The following is a 22611-nucleotide window of genomic DNA, read 5'->3' as shown; positions in this document are numbered from 1 at the left end:
GACTCTATTCCATTCCATTGGCCTATATGTCTGTCTTTGTGTCCGTACCACATTGTTTTGATTATCTTTGTGTCAGTACCACATTGTTTTGATTACTGTAACTTTATAGTAAGTTTTGAAATCAGGAGGTGTGAGTCCTCTAGCTTTGTTCTTTTTCAAGATTGTTTTGGCTCTTCGGGTCCCTTGAGATTCTGTATGAGTTTTAAGGTTGGTTTTTCTATTTCTGCAAAAAAAAAAAAAAAAAAAAGGCATTGGGATTTTGATAGGGACTGCTCTGAATCTGTAGCTCACTTTGGGTTTTTAACAGTATTGTCTTCCAATCCACGAACACTGGGTGTCTTTCCATTTATGTAGGTCTTTAATTTCTTTCAGCAGTGTTTTGTAGTTTTCATTGTACAAGTCTTTCACCTCCTCAGTTAATTCACAGTATTCTTTTTGATGCCATTGTAAATGGAATTGTTTTCTTACTTTCATTTTTAGAGTGTTCATTGTTAGTGTAAAGAAATGCAACTGAAACTTGTGTGTTGACTTTGTATCCTGCTACTTTGTTGAATTCATTTATTAGCTCTAACAGGGATGGGGGGCGGTCTTTAGAGTTTTCTACATATAAGAAGTTACGTCTCAATTGATTTTAATAGATAGCTATCATACAAAGTAGCTTCTCAAACCACAATGAAATTAAGGTAGAAATTAATAACAGAAGTAAAACTGGAAGATTCACAAATGTATGTAAACAACACACTCTTAAATAACCAATGGATCAAAGAAGTAATCACAAGGAAAATTAGAAAATATGTAGAGATGAATGAAAATGAAAGCATAACATGCCAAAACTTACGGGATGCAGCAAGAAATGCTTGGGGAGTGGTGGGGGCGTTGGTAGCTATTAAACACAAATGTTAAAAAACACAAAAGATCTTAAATAAAATAAAAAAAAATAATAAAAGCGTCTTCCCTGGTGGTCCAGTGGTTAAGACTCCGTGCTTCCCGTGCAGGGGGCACAGGTTTGATCCCTGGTCGGGGAACTAAGATCCCGCATGCCACGCGGCGTGGCCAAAAAATAAAAAAAAATTTTAAAACACCAAAGATCTTAAATCAACAACCTAACTGTATAACTTAAGGGACTAGAAGGAAAAGAACAAACTAAACTCAGAACTAGCAGAAGGAAGGTAATATAAGGAACAGAGCCTAGGTAAACAACACAGAGAATAGAAAAATCAGTGAAACCAAAAATCGGTTCTTTGAAATCAACAAAATTGACAAACCTTTAGCTAGGTGGACTAAGAAAAAGAAAAGATTCAGATTACTAAACAGAATTGAAAATGGAGACGTTATTACCAATTCTACAGAAGGAAAAAATGATTAGAAGAGAGTACTGTGAAAAATTGTATGCCAAAAAATTAGATAACCTAGATGAGATAGACAAATTCCTAGAAATACAAAACCTACCAAGACTAAATCACAAAGAAATAGAAAATCTGAATAGACCTATAACCAGTAAGGAGATTGAATCCATAATCAAAAATCTCCCAACAAAGAAATGCCTTGAACCTGATGGCTTCACTGGTGAATTCTACCAAACAAATTTAAAGAACTAATTCCAGTCCTTCTCCAACTTTTTTAAAACATTGAAAAGGAGGGAACACTTTCTAACTCATTCTTTGAAGCCAGCGTTACCGCCATACCCAGATACTGCTAAAAAACTACAGACCAATATCCCTTATAAACATTAATGCAAAAATCCTCGACCAAATACTAGCAAACTGAATTCAGCAGCATATTAAAAGGATTATACACCATAACCAAGTGGGATTTATCTCTGGAATGCCAAGAATGCTTCAACGTATGAAATTCTATCCGTGTAATACTCCACATTAAATAATGAAGGGAAAAAATCCACATGGTCATCTTAGTTGATGTACAGATGTCTTCCTTGTCCACATGAACTAAGTATAGTTTCATTATAACATTCTCATTTTTAATGTTTCCTTCATGTTTCTTAAAAATAATAGCTAAATTGAGCATTCTACACTTAATCTTTACAACCCAGTGGGTTAATTAGTATTTTAATTTACATTTTATCAATAAGGAAACAACCTTGTGACTTCCCTGGTGGCGCAATGGTTAAGAATCCGCCTGCCAATGCAGGGGATACGGGTTCGATCCCTGGTCCAGGAAGATCCCACATGCCACGGAGCAACTAAGCCCATGCACCACAACTACTGAGCCCATGCTCTAGAGCCCGCGAGCGACAACTACTGAGCCTGCGTGTCACAACTGCTGAAGCCCACGCACCTAGAGCCCATGCTCCTCAACAAGAATAGCCACCGCAGTGAGAAGCCCGCGCACCACAACAAAGAGTAGCCCCTGCTTGCCGCAACTAGGGAAAGCCCCTGCACAGCGACAAAGACCCAACACAGCCAAAAATAAATTAAAAAAAAAAAAAAAAAAAGAAACTGAACCTCAGAAAGATGCCTAAGTTCACCCAGCTAGTAGAATTAGAATGAAGGATTATTCAAGATTCTGGTGTCTTCTAAATTTCCAACAAAGGTCCACCACTTATTCCACCTACTCTTAATTGCTTGGATAAGACCTTCCTTTAGGTGAAGTTAAAATTTTTTTTCTTTTTAAATAAAGGCAGGACTTTTCAAAGCCTTTAAAAGATGTATTGGGAATTTCCAGAAAGGGGATTTGATAAGCAGCATTTTCCAGTCTTATTTGACACCAAACTCAAAAGAACAAAACTTAATTGTTGACCCTGGGCATAAAGGAGAAAAATTTTATGTACATCTATGAGCTGTTTCTTAGCTACCGGTAGGTACAGTGATGATAGAAGAGACTGGGAATAAGAAGACTGGACAGTTCTGCCACCCTCATGCTCTGTGACTTGAGAAAGCTTGTTCACTTTGCTAAGCCTCAGTTTCCTTTTATGCAAAATGAGGGGTTGAAATATTGTCCTCAATTTATCTTTACTCTTTAATGTGAAAATTGGAAGAATTCCAGATGTTTTATTCTCAGTTGAACGAAAATTTTGTTGAAATTTTCCAAATTGAGAATTTATTGAAAACTTCTTGTTTTCTAAGATGAGTTAGTTAAATAATGTGAGGCAGTATAGCATAGGAGACAACCTGGACTTTGGACATAGTTATTCTAGGTTTCAGTCTTGGCTCCACCACTTATCATTATTCTTAAACAAGGATATTCTTACACAAAGTATATAACCTCTTGAATCCTTGGGTTTCTCGGTGAAAATGAGGGCTTTATAACTTGCATTGCCTATTACATAGTAATAGGTGCTTAGGAAATGGAAGCCGCTGGTATTTAATTTGGTAAATCAGTAATTAAATGTGAATAATAAAGATCTGAGTGTAAGAGCTTTAGTTACAGATTAGAGCCGAGGTGTGATCACTTTACTTCCTTAAAGGACTTCAAATTCCATTTCTCCTGCCACTACTAGTGAGAGCATACTGCTTATTGCATAAAGCAAAGCTATCTGTGTTGCAGGAAAGAGAGAACAAAGATCTCTGCTTTTTCCCAAGTTTCTCTCTGGGAAAAACTGAAAACAAGTTAAAATATGCATCCTCAACAAGCTAGAGCCAACAAGCCAAGTGGAATTTAGAGAGTACTTAGATTTCAACTCAGCCTCCTGCAGTGTTTGTTAGTATAATAAACAGATGAGGTGGAAAGAAACACTTCTTAGGTAAGCACTGTAGTGATTATTGTAGAGTGATTAACTCATTACCCAATCCCTATCCAAATAGTCGAATGAGACATCTGGTTACAACACTGTACGTCTGTTGTTTGTGGTACCTTCCTTCAGTTATGCTTCAGCAAGAGATAGATTGAGGATCACAATATTTCAGATGTAGGTTGCCAAGTGGTGTTGACATCCTACTGTCATCTGATTTGGGAGGAGGAAGTTAGACTAAGGTTGGAATAGGAGAAGGATATAGAATGGTTCACGCACATCCCTCCAATCTCCCCTATGCATTTTGCTAGTTAGAGATTGATTGGGGTTCTGGGTCTTTTTTGCCCTAAAGGTAAGTACTTCCTTTCTCCTACTAATGCTGTCAGTCTGTTACATTTGTGTAAATTGATGTAACTAAATGTAACATTATGCTAAATCCTTGGGAGGGCAATTCATTGAAGAGGAGTTAGCTTTGAGAGCTTTGAGGGGAGGCGGAAGGGAGAGATCATCTTGGAACAAGGGATATTTCTCAGTGAGACAGACTTGGATGGGCCTGCCTGAATAGGGGATTTGTGGTACACACTGGTCCTGAAAGATTAGAGGGAGAAGGAGGTGCCAAAGTTAAACTTTCTACTCCTTGAAGCTCTTTTGTCCAGCACCATCTCAGATCACCTCAGATGTCAGTAGATCTAAATGTAAACCAGAGTTCTGAAGAGCAGGCCAGTTAGGTGAAATTACAGATTTAGCTAACCTTTATTGATCACTTACCGTGTACCTGAATTAGTGCGCGGTGTCTTCCACATAATTCTTTTTAAAGAGTCTCGATATTCTCAACTGATAATGGGTATGATGGCACTATCTCATGGGATTGTTGAGGAAACTGTATAGTTCCTTACACAAAGTAGGAATAAATGAGTAATAACGAAAAGAACAATGTTTAAAAACTAGAGAGAGATAAAGAAGTAAAAGTTGATCATTGGCGTGAGGGCAAGATGTTCATTTAAACATTTTCTACTGTATGCTAAGGCACTACACTAGGTCTAGGGGATATAGAGATAAATGGGTTCTCTTTTCAAAAGAAAGTTCCTATTAAAAGAATTACAGCCTGCTGAGTTCTAAAGAAATTAGTTTGGGAGGAGCTTGAAACCAATGACTGAGGTTATTAAATATAAAATTCCCTCAACTTCTGTGTTTCATCTCTCTTCTGTAAGTGCTTATAGCCAAACATGTTATTGCTGAGGAGAGAATTGGTAGCAAAGCTAATACAGTGTCTCCAGCCAAACCTGTAATATTCTTTCTTTTTGAACAAAGCTGGCATTGCAAAGCTTAATTGGCACTGAAATGACTATTGGCTTGTCACATATTTAGTTTTTGACTCACATTGAAACCAGCCCTATTCAATGTAAATTGGAATAGTCCTTTTAAAGTGCATTTTAGCAGTATGTATCAAGAACATAAAAATATGTATATTCCTCTCAGGGAAAACTGAGAATGGGGGGGAAAAATGTATATTCCTTGGCCCATAATTTTAACTGGATCCTAAGGGGTAAAAGCCTAAATACAGAGAAACTTTATAAACAGAAATGTTCATCAAAGTGCTGTTTTAATAGCAGAACATCAGAAGCAGTTGCAAAATCTATATGTAAATTGTTTTAGCCAATTAGAATATTATATAATCATTAAAATGGGTAGGGAGACTAATGCATAAAGGAGTACTTGGTATAATAAGTAAGAATGCTCAAATTTGTACATATCCTGGAGAGAAGACTCTCATGGAGAAGAGAAAATTGAGAAATCTCCCCAAACCTTGACTGTATGCAGTGATGTGTGAAAGGTGCGGCTGGTTAGTGGAAAGAATGGGGTGGAAAGATTGGTTCCCAAGCCAGGAGAGAAAACACCAGAAGAGTCCTACGAAGATCAGAAAGCGAAGGTGAATGGATTTTTGTCAAGATGCTTACAGTCTAGAAAGGAGAAGCAAAGACCATTAATCAGTTCCCCCTGTATGTTTGTTTTTGTTTGTTTGTTTTTAAGTTTGGAAAGGAGATTGAATCAAAACTCTAAATCCTTTTCTTGGAATACAGGGAAGTGGTAGTAGTTGTGACCACAGGGAAACCTCTCCCTTCCTCATCTTTCTCTAGTATTTAAACTGTCTTAACCTAACTTATACTAGGTTTTTTAAAGTACAAAACTGAGAGAAAACCCAGGTAGCCAACCCATGTCTAGGTTATGAGTTACATCTGTTTTCAGACAGTGAGTGCCAGATGAGTTCGGCATGTTTTTCATTTTTGGATCCTGTTGGCTAGCTTTGAGGTCAGGAAATCCATTCCCGCACGATGCATTTAGCATCATGATATAATGAATAAGAGCGCATTCATCTTTGGCGGTCTGTTTCCACTTTTCCTCCTAATTTTTTTGAACACTGTATCTTAATATTTCTCTTCTACTTCCACATATTATCCAATCTTCTTGGCTCTGTCTTTACAATATAACCTCAATCTATCCTCTTCTTTCCCTTTTCACTGCTACGATCCTATGCTAAACCAGCATTCTCTTTCCCTAGGATTCCTGTATAGTCTCCTTGCTGCTTCTTGCTCTCTGTCATGCCCTCTACAATTAATTCACAAAGCAGCCAGAATGACTGGCTACATATGGTCATGACACTCCTGCTGAACTTAGAAGTAAGGCTCTGGGTTAGTGATTCTCAACTCTGACTGTACATTAGACTCAGCTGGAAGCTCCTTCCCTTCCAGGAAAAAATTTACCTGTGCCTAGCCTGCATATTCAGAGAATCTGATTAAATTGCTTTTGTAGGGGGGAGGTGTCTAGATAGCTGTAGATTCCCCTCGGATGCTTCTGATGTGCAAGCAGGGTTGAGAAACACGACCCTAGATGAACTTTCCCTACCCTGCCTACTTCTCAGACCTTATCTGCCAACTTGCCAAGCTTGTTCTGTCTCAGATGTATCTCTCCCACCCCAGTTTTGTTTTGTTTTTCCACTTTTTTTTTTGGCTGTGTTGGGTCTTCGTTGCGCACAGGCTTTCTCTAGTTGGGGTGAGCGGGAGCTACTTTTCGTTGCGGTGCGCGGGCTTCTCATTGCAGTGGCTTCTCTTGTTATGAAGCATGGGCTCTAGGTGCACAGGCTTCATTAGTTGTGGCACGTGGGCTCAGTAGTTGTGGCTCGCAGGCTCTAGAGCGCAGGTTCAGTAGTTGTGGTGCACAGGCTTAGTTGCTCCACAGCATGTGGGATCTTCCTGGACCAGGGCTCGAACCCGTGGCCCATGCATTGGCAAGCGGATTGTTAACCACTGTGCCACCAGGAAGTCCTGTTTTTCCACTTTTTAAATAAACCTTTTATTTTAGAATAGATTTAGATTTACAGAAAACTTTTAAAAATAGTATGCAGACTTCCCATATACCTTCACTCAGTGTTCCTTATTAACATCTTACATACTAGTTTGGTACATTTGTCACAATTAATGAACCAGTATTATTGCATTATTATTAACTAAAGTCCACACTTTATTCAGATTTCTTTAGTTTTTACCTAATGTCCTTTTTCTGTTCTGGGATCCCACCTTACATTTAGTGACTGTGCCTTCTTAGGCTCCTCTTGCCTGTGACAGTTTCTCAGACTCTTCCTGGTTTTTGATGACCTTGACAGTTTGAGGAGCACTGGTCATGTATTTTGTGGGTTGTCCCTCAGTTGGGATTTTTGTGATGTTTTTCTCATGATGAGGCTGGAGTTTGGGGTTTGGGGAGGAAGACCACAGAGGTAAAGTGCCTTTTCATTACATTTTATCAAGGGTACATATTATCAACAGGATTTATCGCTATTGATCAACATCAGTCTTGCTCAGGTAGTGTTTGTCAGGTTTCTCCACTATGAAGTTAATCTTTTTTCCTCCTTTTCCGTACTGTACTCTTTGGAAGGAAGTCACTATGCACAGCCCATACATACCTAAGGAGTGAAGAGTTATGTTCCACCTCCTAGAAGGCAAAGTATCTATCTACATAGTTATTTGGAATTCTGCACAGGATTTGTCTATTCTCCCCCATTTATTTATTTATTCAGTCATGTATTTCTGTTCATATGGACTCAAGGATGTTTATTTTGTACTTTGGATTATAACCTATTACTACTTTATTTTCTTGCTCAAATTGTACCAGCTTTGGCCATTGGGAGCTCTTTCAGTTGATTCCTGTATCACTTTGATATATTCCCATCATTATGGGGTTTTTTGAGCACTCCTTTACTTTTTGGAACTACAGGATTCTCCAGGCTCATCCTGTGTATTTTTTGCTCCAGTCCTAGAATTAGCCATTTCTCCAAGGAACCTGGTTCCTTTTATTGGAGAACATATTATAAACCAGAATCTGGGCATTATGTGTGCTTGCTATTGGGGTGTGTGTTGTTGCCTCTAGGCCTTCTCAGCTGATAGAGCAAAGACATACATATGTGTATACTAAGCTAACTAGTTCTGTATGCAGCCATCTGTCTAAATTAAACTTAAAAATGAGTTGATTCAGATGTTTCCAACTCTCACCCACATGGATCATCCAGCCTTCTCCTCTCGACTGTCTGTAACTTCCCACTTCAACAATGAGAAAACTGGCTCCCACTCTCTGTTTTATTGTTCATTTCCAGTATAAGTATATGGATATCGTGCTTCAGAATGAACATATACGGTGAACCAACTCTGTCAGCTAGAGCACAGTGCTTGTGTGCAGTTCCTTTTGCCTTTAGTCTTACAGACTTCACTCATTTCCAGAGTTTTAGGTTAACACCTTTTCCTCCCACCCCATTCAGTGAGGTTGTTTCATATATTTTTAATACCATTAGATTATTTTGTCACAGTCTGTGTTCCATCCTGGGATCCTCTCACCTTCTAAATTATTTTTTAAATTTCTGTACATTAAGGTTCACTCTGCTGTAAAGTTCTGTGGGTTTTGACAAATGCATAGTGTCATGTATCCATTTGTCTCAGAGTTTTTGCATTTGTCCTTCTGCCTGGAATAGTCTTCCCACATATTTTCCCATGACTGGACCCTTATCTTTCATCAGGCCTCTCCTGAAATGTTATCTCCTTGGAGAGTCCTTCTTTGAGCACCCTATCCTAAGGAATCCCCCAGCCTAAATTTTTGTTCATTTATTTTCTCTATGTGTGTGGTTTGTTTTGCTCAGTCTCTCTCTAGTAGGATACAAGCCTAATGAGTGCAGGGACTGTATTTGTATCCTGGATATCTAGAATACCAGATCAGTGAATATTTGTTGATACATGAATAGTCCTTTCCTAGCATATTGCTAGTGCATGTTTTTAATACTCATCAGTAGTGACTGAAAAGCAGGCTTATTCAAGTTGGGCTTCTAGTTTACCCTGATTCACTACTTATACAATAAAAGGGTTTTGCTTGCATTAGGTTAAGTATTTCAGTATACTGAAGATGTGCAGTTACCCTGATTGTTCTCTCCTACAGTGTTCATAACCCCTTTTTTAAAAAGTTATTTTAATAAGTGACGTATAATCTCTGGTCCCACTTAGAATTGTACAATACCATGGATTTCCTGGCCTGGCTGTACATTAGAATCAACTGAGGAGCTTTTCAAAAAACCCACTGATTCCTTGGCTCCATCCCTGACTTATTGATCTCCAGGAAGATTCCGCAAATATGTATTTTTAACAGCCAGCTTAGCATCTAGTTCTGACTAGATGGAGTTTAATTAAAACCCCAGGGTATTAATGTACAATGAGTTTTGGTGACATTTTCTAGAGGATTTCACTTTAGTAGCTATGGTTATTGAAGCTTATACTAAAAGGTCTTTTTAACTCGGACAGACTTTTTCTGCAGCCTTTTAAGCCCTTAACTGTGTGTAGGTACTGGGGAGCGTTATATAGAGATGAATCACAGACACTGCTCTTAAGGAGCATGCATCCTCTGATAAGGCAGTAGAATGAGTGTAAATAGTCATAATAGCTGATAGAAAATAATAGGTTCATAAGAGAGGTAGAAAACATTTTTGGTAAAGACAGAGTAGTCATTCATACCCTGAGAAGAAGGTAAAAGTAAAGTCCAATTCTTAAAGAGAATGTACAGAGAGGGAGTGGAACCCTGGACATCCCAGTTATCTGCAATGGGCTGTAAGGAAATCAAAAGTTAAAGGTGATCCTATTATAAGCCAGAAGGCAATAGCCAAACTGGTAAGAGGCCCGCGGGGGTCAGGAAAAAATCCACATTGTCAGAGCTGTCAAAGCCAGTGGTTCTTAATAGAGCTCTAGAGTTCTTAACAGAGCTTTTCCAATTGCAGTATTGAAAATTTTGTAGTATTTTAAACATAAAAATATATTAGCAGGGACTTCCCTGGTGTCACAGTGGTTAAGAATCCGCCTGCCAATGCAGGGGACATGGGTTCGAGCCCTGGTCCAGGAACATCCCATGTGCCACGGAGCAACTAAGCCCATGCACCACAAATACTGAGCCTGCTCTCTAGACCCCACAAACCACAACTACTGAGCCCGTAAGCCACAACTACTGAAGCCTGCACACCTAGAGCCTGTGCTCCACAACAAGAGAAGCCACCACAATGAGAAGCCTATGCACCGCAACGAAGTGTAGCCCCCACTTGCCGCAACTAGAGAAAGCCGGCGCGCAGCAACAAAGAACCAACGCAGCCATAAATAAATAAATAAATAAATAAATAGTTCAGTTTAAAGAAAAAAGCAAAGTTTCTATACTACTTGTGTAATTAAAAAAAATAAACAACTGCATACCTAAAGAATGCAAAGTTCAGTTTTTGGTTTTTTTCTTCTAAGCTTTGGAAAGGATAGTCAAATAGTCCAAATTAAATCCCTCACGTTGTACATAAAGGAAGCTAGAATTAAAACATGTTTGGTCACTGATCACAGGGCACAGAACCAAAGTGAGAATCTCAGGCTCCTAACTCACCAGTACATGTTACGACATTCTTAGCAGGTTGAGATCAATCTCTTTTTCCTGTTGCTTGCTGGTTATTAAGAGGAATTTCTTGAGGATAGAGGCTGTATTGTATTCATCCCTATATCCCTGGACATAGTAAGTAATACACAGAATAGGAAATAAACAGTAGACATGTGTTGCATGAAAGGATGGATGGATGGGTTTGGCTTTTGTATTAGACCTTGAAGGAAGGCTAGAATTTAGCTCTGTGGAAATTCTGGTCATTAGGTGTACACGTAAGCTGTTAGATTTGTTGAGTATCGGACACCTAAAGGGAAATAGAAAATAATGTAGAAAGCTAGGTTGGGGCCACATTATAGAAACAATTGAATGCCAAGCTAAGGATTTTGGATTTTATTATCCAGTCAGCTGAAAACTTTTGAGCAGAGAAATAACACACACACAGGGGAGTGGGGAGACCAGGGGAGGTGGGGAAGAGTTAGAAAGAGGAGGAGAAATTAATTATTTTGACAATTCACTTGAGGTGTCATTAAAGCTTGATTGAAGATGCCGGCTCAGGGAATGGAAATGTGATTATAGATATAGAAAACAGTCAGAACTTGATTACTGATGAAGTATGTAGTTCAAGGGATAGAGTACTCAAAAATGAGGCTGAGGTTCCAGATGTCATATTTGCCTGTATATTTTGGAAGGTGGTGATGTCATTAACACATACAGTGGTTTTAAATGATGCATTTGTGGTACTGGTGCCACATCTAGGTAGAAATGTTGAATAGGCTATTGGAAACGTGCTGCTAAACTTCAGAAAAGGTGACAGGTCCAGAAATTTATGAGTCATTTGAGTAGAAAGGGTCATTGAGGATTGCCAGGAAGAGGCAAAAGCCAAGGACACATCCTTAGGGAAATTTCTACATTTAGAGGGGATAGGAGAAGAGCCAGAGAAGGAAATTTGGTCATAGACAAAGTGAAACCTAAGAATAGTACAAGGAGAAGGGAGTAGGGAAAGTACATATTGGAGGGAAGCATCTGAATTACAGACTTCCTTTGATAAAAAGTTTTACACATTTTGCATTATAAGCTAATAGGTAAAATGATGTAAGTTAGTGAAAGGCATTACATTTGCAGAAAACCTGCATTTTTATATCAGTATGATAAACAATAGATGTTTAGCATTAAAGACTATTTTGCTGGGCGCAGAGGTTGAAGAAGTCTTTCATTTTTTAAACTTGAATTTGAGAGAATATTGATTTTGATCAAGTAGTCTTGAAAGCCTTGAAGTTTTAAAAGACAAGGAATTTTCATTTTTTTTTTGTTGTATGGGAGTAACATCTACAATAACTGACTGAATAAATTCTGAATAGTGACATTTTACCATACTTGAATATCTGCCTTCAAAACTTTATTTTCCCAGCGGTATTCATAAGTATTCTATTAGGAGTAAAAATATCCAATATGTACTGTTGGTTTTTCCCTAAGTAACTTTTTGTTTTTAATCTTTCAGGATCTGACTGGCATAGAATCTATGGATCAATGTCGCCATACCTTGGAACAGCATAACTGGAACATAGAGGTATAATAGGATTCATTGTGAGCTTACTTATATTTCTTTTTCCCTGGTATGATAACAGATCTCAAAGACACGTGTTTTTTTTGTTTGTTTCTTTGTTTTTTTATGAATGTCTGAAAATTTTTGTGAAAGGTAACAAACTGTACCTTTTCTGCAAAGTCCCTCCTTCTCCAATCCATGTTAAGTTTTGAGATTATCCATTTTGGATACATTTCAGCTCGGTTCATTCATCCTGTATAGCAGGTCTCCTCTATGAGTATACCATTAAAAAACCCCACCGCCCTGTTAAGGCTTTTCCTTTCTCTACTGTCTTGCTATCACAAAGGAGCCTGCAGCCACCACGCAGGGCTGTCTTGGACGCCTGCTTCTGGGTAGAATTGCCAGTGGATGGCAGGTGACACGTATTTTTTTTCACAGCAGGAATCTTCTCTCAATAGATGTTTTTTCAAATTTACAGCTCTTTAGTCTTTAAAAATAAATTTGTGAGAAAGGTGAATTTTATGATCAAAGTTTATAAAATCATAGAAAAGATTGTGACCAAATCTCTCAGTATAGTGTCCCTCTCTCTTTATTTTTTCTTAATTACTCTTCGAGAAAAATACTGGTTTTTAAATATTTGATTTGTAACCAGATACCATCATGTGAACCTTTTTCTTACATATTTTATAATTTATTCTTTTGGATTTTCTAGATAGTTGTGTCATCTGCAACTGCATGATTTTTTTTTCAGTATATGGATCTTTCGTTTTTTTTGATATTGAATTGGCTAGAACTTCAGAGCAGTCTCAATTAATAATGGTAATAGCAGACATCTTGTCCTCACTATAATGCCTGTGATGTTTTATTATCAGGTATGTTGCTGGTTACGTTATTATTTTGAGATAGAACTACTAGAATGTAATAAGCTCCATGAGAGCAGAGTTCTTTTGGTTTTGTTAACTGCTGTATTCCCAGCATATAAATTTGATCCTAGTACGTCTTAGGCTCTCAAATATTTATTGATTCTTCTTCCATTCTTGGTATATTAATATATATCAAGAGCGGATGTTGAATTTAATCAAGCACCCTTTTGATATCTGTTGAAATTACTGTTTAATTATGGTATATTATTTGAATAGGGTGCTGGATTTCTGAAAATATACTCCTAAGTGATATTTAGTTATTCAGCACTATTTTTGAGCAATTAAATTCTAGGCTCTGGCACTATGCCAGCAAATAAGACGAAGTCCCTACTCTCATGGAGCTTAATTCTAGGTAATTTAACTTTGCAATAAATGCTATGAATAAGATGAGTATAGAAAATAGAACAAAGAGGATCAGGAAAGTTATTTTAATAGGGTGGTCAAGTAAGGCCTTTCTGGGGAGGTTATATTTGAGCTGACACCTGAATGGTGAAAAGGAATAATGAACGTGAACATTTAAGGGGAATGCATTTTAGGCAGAGGGAATGATGTTGCTCTGGTGTTGTGTCCTTGTTAGGCTTTGATTTCAAGCATATGCTGGCTTTATAAAATGACTGACTTGATAAAATGAGTTGAGAAGCCTAGATAGCATAGATTTTAAAGAAAGCACTTGAAAACTTATTTCTGCCTGTTCTTTATTAACTTCTTCATGGTTTCCCCATTATTCATAATCTATTTGTTGATAAGCTTTCTTAGAAGATGCTTTTTTCTTAGAGATTTCCAGGTTATTTAGCATAGGCTGTACAAAGCAGCATATCATTTACTCTCTTCTGTGTCTGTTCTATTCTCTCTTCTCATTGTTTTTATTATGCTTATTTTCCTTTTTTAAAAACAAGACTTGCTGGAGACTAGTTTATTTTATTTGTTTTGTTTATAAAAAGCTCTTATATTTATCAGTTCATTTTTTTCTGTTTATTAAGCAAAATCTCTCTTTAATGTATTTTTTCATACTTCTGTAGGTTTACGTTCCTTTTTTTAGCATTATGATTTTTGCAGCTTTATTTGTACTCTTTCTTGCATTTAAGGCTGTGAATTTTCTTCTGAAACTGTATTTTTAAAGTTTTTTATTTTCTTCTTTGGCCCAAGAGTTATTTAGAAACATATTTGGAATTCCTAGTAGCTTGGTTTTTTTTGTTTATCATTTTCATATTAATCTTTCATTTTATTTATATAATTTAATATTTATATGTTAAGGTCCTTGTCATTTAATAACATTATGAAATATATATTTTTTAAAAATTAAATTCTTAAAATTTAGAGAAAAATAGAGAGATAAAAGGAGCCACCATGTACCTACCATCCAGCTCCTGAAAGCAGGCATTTTGCAATACTTGTTTCAAATTTCTCTTAAACAAATATAGATAAAATTGAAGCCCCCATTGTCAGTTGCTTGCATGTCATCCTGTCTGCACCCCCTCCCTTTCTTTCCCTTCTTTCCTAGAAGTAACCACTATCGACAACAGTGGTTGTCAAGGAATGTGTTTTTTGTGGGATGAAGGTTTGGTGTTTGTATTCAATCAAGCTTATTAAATGTACAATTAAAATCTGCTGTTTCTTTTTTTCTGGTTACTTAATAAGACTACTTGACATGATGAACTTGAATGTGGTTTTATAGATTTCTTTACTTTTCATTGGTAATATCTTTGTTTTTTCCTGATTACAAAACCAATACATGTCTGCAAACAATTTAAGAGTTTATAAAGTTGAAAATTAAAGTTCTTAATAACCATACTTGAGATAACTACTTTTGATGTTTTAGTATATTATATGTCCTTCCAGACTTTCTTATATATACACCTCTGCTTAGTGTGCTGATAATATTAACTTTCCCAATGTTAATAACAAATATATCAAAGAGAATGCTTTTCTGTATGCTGTGGGAAGACAGTACATGGTGCAAATAAAATGCATTAATAAATTCTGTGTTTATTTGGTGGGGGAGATGTTCTAACTTTTATATAGTTTGACTATTTGATGCATGAAGACCCGTGGCCATTAGAAGTTCCTTGTAATAACATATCCTTTGTTAATATCAGATGATGCTTTTTACTTTAAATTCTAATTTGGTTTATTACTATTGCTGCCCCTGCTTTATTTATTTATTGTTTTACAACTAATCTGGTATAATGTCAACCATGCTTTAACATGAAATGACGTATAGAAATATTAAAAACTTGTTGCAAACATACCCATGCACCCACACAGGAAAAGAATTCCAAAGTGTTAAGAAGAAAATGCTCACCCTTAATCCCATCATTTCATGGATAGCTAGTGTTAAATTTTAGTGTATATCCTTTCAGACTATTTTTGTTAGTTTATATGGCTATATAGATTTAAATATAATTTTCTTGTTACACAAATGGGATTATGCTATATTTACATTTTTTCACTTTTAGTAACTCATAAAAATAATACATAAAGATAACTGTCATTTGAAGACATACAGATGGTGGCCAATAGGCACATGAAAAGATGCTCAACATCACTAATTATTAGAGAAATGCAAATCAAAACTACAATGAGGTACTATCTTACACCGGTCAGAATGGCTATCATTAAAAAGTCTACAAATAACAAATGCTGGAGAGGGTGTGGAGAAAAGGGAACCTCCTACTCTGTTGGTGGGAATGTAAGTTGGTGCAGTCACTGTGGAAAACAATGTGGAGGTTCCTCAGAAAACTAAAAATAGAATTACTGTGCGATCTAGCAATCCCACTCCTGGGCCCATATCCAGATAAAACTATAATTCAAAAAGATGCATGCACCCCTGTGTTCATAAGCAGCACTATTCACAATAGCCAAGAAACAACCTAAATGTCCATTGACAGATAAATGGATAAAGAAGATGTCATGTATATATACAATGGGATACTACTCAGCCATAAAAAAGAATGAAATAATGCCATTTGCAGCAACATGAAGTTCAAACAAAGCCTAAGATTAAATATGAAAAAAACCCTGCTCAGATCATTTGCCTACCACTGTTTCTCAGTCCTACACACCCAACATAGCAATATTAACAATTTCTTTTGCATTTTTCCCAGATATTTTTGTGCCTGTCTAAAAGTATGTATATTTTTCTCCAAAGAGCTTCTATTTATATGGGCTGTATCTATTGATATCTATTACCATATGACAAATTAAAACTGAAATCGTTCTGTTTAGTAATTCACTTTAAAAATAATAAACTCGGGACTTCCCTGGTGGCGCAGTGGTTAAGAATCCGCCTGGCAGTGCAGGGGACATGGGTTTGATCTCTGGTCTGGAGGATCCCACATGCCGCGGAGCAACTAAGCCTGTGCTCCACAACTGCTGAGCCTGTGCTCTAGAGCCCGTGCTCTGCAACAAGAGAAGCCACCACAATGAGAAGCCCGCATACTGCAATGAAGAGTAGCCCCCGCTCGCCGCAACTAGTGAAAGTCTCACGCAGCAACGAAGACCAAATGCCAAACATTTTTTTAAAATAATAATAAATAAATAAACTCATTACATGTTAACATTAATGTTTGCAGACTTTTTTGTCTGGCTTAATAGAAAACAGCTGGATTTTCATATTCACTCCTGCTTGTAATCTTTTGTGATATGTAGTTTTAGTTGAAGTATGTGAAGAAAATCTGGCTTCACCCAGGTATGTAGTTTACCATTTTAACCATTTTTAAGTGGCATTACAATTTAGTGGCATTAATTTAATTACATTTACATTGTTGTTCAACAGTTACCACTATCCATCTTTTTTTTTTTTTAATTTATTTTTGGCTACATTGGGTCTTTGTTGCTGCGCGTGGGCTTTCTCTAGTTGTGGTGAGCAGGGGCTACCCTTCGTTGTGGTGTGCGTGCTTCTCATTGTGGTGGCTTCTCGTTGCGGAGCACAGGCTCTAGGCGTGCGGACTTCAGTAGTTGTGGCGCGCGGGCTCAGTAGCTGTGGCACAGGGATTTAGTTGCTCCGTGGCATGTGGGATCTTCCCGGACCAGGGATCGAATGTCCCCTGCATTGGCAGGCAGATTTTTAACCACTGCGCCACCAGGGAAGTCCCACCACTATCCATCTTTAGAACTTTTTCATCGTCCCAAACTGAAACTCTATACGCATTAAACAATTACTTCCCATTACTGTCTCCACCCAGCCTCTGGTAACCACAATTCTACTTTCTGTCACTATAAAATTTCACTATTCTAGATACGCATATAGGTGGAATCAGACAATATTTGTCCTTTCGTGTCTGGCTTATTTCACTTAGCATAACGTTTTCAAGATTTATCCATGTTACAACGTGTATCAATACTTTATTTTTTATTATCAAATAATATTCCTTGTATGAATCTACCATAATATCTTTATCCATTCATCAGTTGATAAAACATTTGGATTGTTTCCCCTTTCATCTTGTCATTAATGTTGCAGTTTATATTAGTGTACAAGTTTCTGTGTGGACATATGTTTTCATTTCTCTTGGGTATATATCTAGGAGTGGAATTGCTGAATCATATGATAACTATGTTTAACCTTTTGAAGAACTGCCAGACTGCTTCCAAAGAGGCTACACTATTTTACACTCCCAGCAATGGTATATGATGGTTCCAATTTTTCCACATCCTCACCTACAACTTGTAACATCTGTCTTTTATTATATTACAGTCATTCTAGTGGTTATGAAATAGTATCTTGTGATTTTGATATGCATTTTTCTGATAGCTAATAATGTAGTACATCTTTTTATATACTTCTTGGTCATTTGTTTGTCTCCTTTGGAGAGATGTCTATTCAAATCCTTTGCCCATTTTTAAATTGGATTGTTTGTCTTTTCAATGATGAGTTGTAAAAGTTCTTTATATATACTGTAGATACTAGATGACCCTTATCAGATATATGATTTGTAAATATTTTCTCCCATTCTGTGGGGTTGTCTTTTGACTCTGTGTTAGTGTCCTTTGATGCACAAAAGTTTTCAGTTGTGATGAAGTCCAGTTATCTATTTTTTTCTCTTATTGCTTGTGCTTTTAGTGTCTTATCTAAGAAACCATTGCCTAATCCAAGGTCACAAGATTTTCACCTGTGTTTTCTTTGGAGTTTTATAATTTCAGCTCTTATATTTAAGTCTTTGATGTATTTTGAGTTAATTTTTGTATATAGTGTGATTTAGGGGGTCAGCTTCATTATTTTGCATGTGAATATCCAGTTGTCTCAGCCTCATTTGTTGAAAGACTATTCTTTCCGCATTGAATTGTGTCTTAATATTTGAAAACATGAAACCTAGAGGACTACATGAAGTTAGCCACATGGCAAAGTTTAAAGCCAACTGTCAAGGTTAGAGGGCACACAAGTCCTCCAAAAGACCACCCTCACTTTTTTTTTAATTAATTAATTAATTTTATTTATTCACTCATTTATGGCTGCATTGGGTCTTCGTTGCTGCCTGTGGGCTTTCTCTAGTTGTGTTGAGAGGGGGCTACTCTTTTGTTGTGGTGCGCAGGCTTCTCATTGCGGTGGCTTCTCTAGTTGCGGAGCATGGGCTCTAGGCGCACGGACTTCAGTAGTTGTCGCACATGGACTCAGTAGTTGTGGCTCGCGGGCTCTAGAGCGCAGGCTCAGTAGTTGTGGCGCACGGGCTTAGTTACTCCGTGGCATGTGGGATCTTCCCAGACCGGGGCTTGAACCTCTGTCCCCTGCATTGGCAGGCAGAATCTTAACTACTATGCCACCAGGGAAGTCCCTACCCTCACTTCTGACAGCAACTGCAAGTTCAAGGTGTTCCTAAAACCACCTTCAGTTTTGATAATTCACTAGAAGAGCTCACCGAAAGCTATTATAACTCATGGTTACAGTGTATTACAGGGAAAGGATACAGATTAAAATCAGCTAATGAAAGAGACACTTAATGCAGAGTCTTGAGTTCCAAACACAAAGATTCCTTACTTCTCTCATGGAATCAGGACATGTTACACTCCTGGCACAAGTGTGTGACAATATGCATGAAGTATTACCAACCAGGGAAGCTCACCTCAGCTTCAGTGTCCCGAGTTTTCACTGGGGCTTCATCACATAGGCATGATTGATTTGATTGGTTGCCTGTGTAATTGAACTCAGTCTCTAGGTTGACTGATACTGCATTACCCAAAATCCCCAGCCTAAATTAAATGGTTCGTCTTTCTAGGGTGGTCAGCCCTACCCTAGGTTCCCATAGCAAAGATACTCTTATCAGGTGTGACATAGATTATCTCCAGAAGATTATTCTCCAGAAGAAGGCAGAGATCAGACCTCCTCTTGTGTAAGGCCAAATTTTTTTACTACAGTGGGACAAATATCCATTTTCAGGGGCAGAGTTAGGAAAGGAATGAGACTTTTTACTGAAGATCGTCTGTCTGCCAGGAATTATATTAGAATCTTTGTGTATGGTCACCTCATTAATTGTTCAAATTAACCCTGAGAAGTATTGTTTCTTCATTTTGCACATGAAAAAGTGAGGCACAGAATCCAAGCAACTCTTCTGAGTGCTGGAGCTAGGATTCAGACCTAAGTTTCTCTGCTCCAAAGCCAAGCCTTCCATCAAACACCAACCCATCAGGATTGCTCCATTGCACAGCTCTGGGGACACAGTCTGCTTTGCTGTGTTCTCTGTGGATGGTTTTCCTTACGCTTGTACAGTGAAGCACCTTGTATCCCAGCCACCCTAAATAACACATGCCATCTTAATAAAAGCAGTGAGCTTCCAGACAAGTTCCTAGTACTCCTCTACTGTGTATGAATTCTGGAGCCATCACCACACATTGCCTCCCACCATAGCAAGTTAAAGAAAGGTTCATGAATATATACTCCCTGGTGACCTATTTCGAAACACCAGCAATGGTTGTCTCATCTCTTCTAGGTTGATTTGAGCATCACTGAAGTTCTTGCTATTCTTTTCTTCTCAGGCTGCTGTACAGGACAGATTGAACGAGCAAGAGGGTGTACCGAGTGTTTTCAACCCACCACCATCCCGACCCTTGCAAGTTAATACAGCCGACCACAGGATCTACAGCTATGTTGTTTCAAGACCACAACCAAGGGCAAGTTATTTCATAGCTGGAATTTCTCCCTTTTTTATTTTAAAAGTTCTTTCACTTGGTTATGTTGATCTCTGTATGATAGGAACAAAAGGAATATTCAGAATATAAACCTGTTAGCTTGACCTAGCTCCTTGGTAGGTTTATTGGGTTTATCATTTTTCCTTTATTCCTTAGTGAACCAATGAAAGTATCCTTTTTTTTCCTGTTTCCATGCCAGTTATTTGAAGAGTTTTCTGTGCCTTGTTTATAGCACTTCATCTACATGTATTTACATGTCTAAAAATGTTTGCTACGTGTTTAATAGATCTTCCACTCTTAAGTTAGAGTGTTTACTGAATTCTTTGTTGCTTCATTTTACTTAATTTTAAGCTACTTCTAGGGAAGTACTTGTAATCTCTGTGGGAGAAATTAGTCTTGAAGGGCTAGCAGCAAGGAGGTGGTTCAGTTAAATTCAGCAAGCATTTAAGAGTGTTCCAAGGTACTTGATATTTTGCTGTTGGGGATCTAGAGATGAATAAAGAGGCATTCTTCCCTCTTCAAATTATTCACAGTCAAATTAGGGAAGTCAGGTGTGTATACTGATAGTGAACACTCCAGAGAACTTTTTGGAGTTTCTTATTCTTGGAGTTACACTCACCTCTTATACTTGGATTTAGAGTTTACTCCATCACTCCTTTTTGTGGAGTACTTGATAATGTTTTAAAAATAGTTTCTAAGTAGATGTTTTGGGGGTATTCTGAAGTAGAACAGCACAGATTCCTAGAGCAATTATATGATTCAAGGAGTAGTTCTAGGGAATTCCCTGGCGGTCCAGTGGTTAGGACTGCACTTTCAGTGCTGAGGGCCCAGGTTCAATCCCTGGTCAAGGAACTAAGATGCTGCAAGCCGTGTGGTGTGGCCAAAAAAAAAAAGAAAGAAAAAGAAAAAGAAAATTTTTTTCTTTTTTAAATTAAAAAAAAAAGGAGTAGTTCTGTATGTGTCCAGTGTTTCTCCAGTTGTTTTGGGCTTGAATGTGTTTGGGACCCTAATGTCCACTAATGGAGCTCCAGAGCTCTAGAGCTCCCTGGCCATGGACACAGAGGGTCTCAGATTAACACAATATACCGTGTAAGAAATGTTTTGTAAGCTATAGAGCCCTATATATTTGCTAATTAATAATAAGAGCAGCAGTAATCAACACTGTTAAAATAATAATTAAGAGTATTACCAAGATTAGCAGCTGTTTGGAGATTTATAATTGTGGTTAATATAATTATTTGTCATTTATATACAAATGTTCAAGGTAGCAGTAGTGGTTATCTTTCTTGTTATTTCTATATACCACATTTTAATGTATTAAGTCTAAAAAGGAAAGAATGAATATTTATGATTTAGGGAGGAAAACTTGCAACTGAATTTGACAGCTAATGTATGTAAGTAGCTGCAGAATAAGTGTTCGAGCAAATTTAATACAAAAATGATTGTATAAAAGAAAAATATAATAGTATTAGATGAAGTGAGGTCAAAGGTAGTTGGTTTTTAAGAAGGATGAGGTGGGCCAGGAAAAGGGAACCTTGTTTTGCAGAGGCAGAAATTACAAGAAAAGGACAAAAAAGAATGAAAATCTTAACTAGCAATTAAGGTATTAGGGATTGAGAGAATGATATCTAACTTTGTTTTTGGAATTTCAGGGGCTGCTTGGATGGGGTTATTACTTGATAATGCTTCCATTCCGGTTTACCTATTATACAATACTTGATATATTTAGGTATGTACCTTTGTACGTATGTGTTAGTAGTAACAAGGTAGATGTTGGAGCTGAAACATAGACCAGAATAAGGTTTATGCTCTATCAATTTTGGCTGCCAGTTTGTCATCAGATTGAATACTTTTCCTGAAGTAGTCATATAGCATGAAAATATTTTCGGTTTTTCAGACATAACAACAGATGATATCATTTTCACAAATAAGTCTGCCTCCCTATCCCACATGTTTGTCCCCCTACATTCCCTAGTTAATCTTCACACCCTTTCCTTTCCAACCTCTGTTATCTTTACTAGCTTCACACTCCTTGTAACTTTTACCCTAAATCATTTTACAACTCATAATTCCAACAAATTCTTTTGCTCTGAGATGACCTACTTTCTTCTAGATTCCTCCTATAACAGTTTCACCATTCTAGACACACCTCCTGTACATTTTCCTCTGTCCTGGCAACCCATAGGTTGCTGGCACTGGAACCCTTCCATATGTGTACCCACTTGCTTCACACTTTCACCTTTCTTCTTAATTCCTTCATGTACCATTTGGAGAGCTCAGCACAGGAAGCTACAGAAAGGCTGGAAAATGTCAAGGGGCCCAAGTTTCTGGCACATCAGACTTGGGGTGTCTGGTCTGGAACTCAGTAGTAGATGAACCCACACCTAGACTTCATGGAG

General features: G+C 37.5%; 1 protein-coding gene across 10 annotated transcripts in view; it reads left to right on the top strand.

Moving 5' to 3' along the window:
* LOC149744014 (FAS-associated factor 2) overlaps positions 1-22611 on the top strand; it is a 57312-nt gene that overhangs the window by 21383 nt on the left and 13318 nt on the right. For 8 of the 10 annotated variants that reach the window (XM_089905145.1, XM_089905144.1, XM_089905143.1 and 5 more), the window contains 3 exons: positions 12123-12191; positions 20060-20194; positions 21865-21941. In XM_089905145.1, the coding sequence (XP_089761271.1) occupies positions 12123-12191; positions 20060-20194; positions 21865-21941 (281 nt within the window). Of the gene's footprint in view, positions 1-12122; positions 12192-20059; positions 20195-21864; positions 21942-22611 lie in introns of those variants that run through there. The other 2 variants (XM_089905150.1, XM_089905151.1) reach the window with 2 other exon arrangements.

The sequence above is a fragment of the Delphinapterus leucas genome, unplaced genomic scaffold (assembly GCF_059928025.1).
Source record: "Delphinapterus leucas isolate spDelLeu-1000000601 "Yukka" unplaced genomic scaffold, BTC_Dleu_Yukka2 spDelLeu_asBTCV2_sq25, whole genome shotgun sequence".
Classification (NCBI taxonomy): domain Eukaryota; kingdom Metazoa; phylum Chordata; class Mammalia; order Artiodactyla; family Monodontidae; genus Delphinapterus; species Delphinapterus leucas.
Note: the sequence above shows the minus strand (reverse complement) of the source record. Positions and strands in the feature narration are given on the sequence as shown.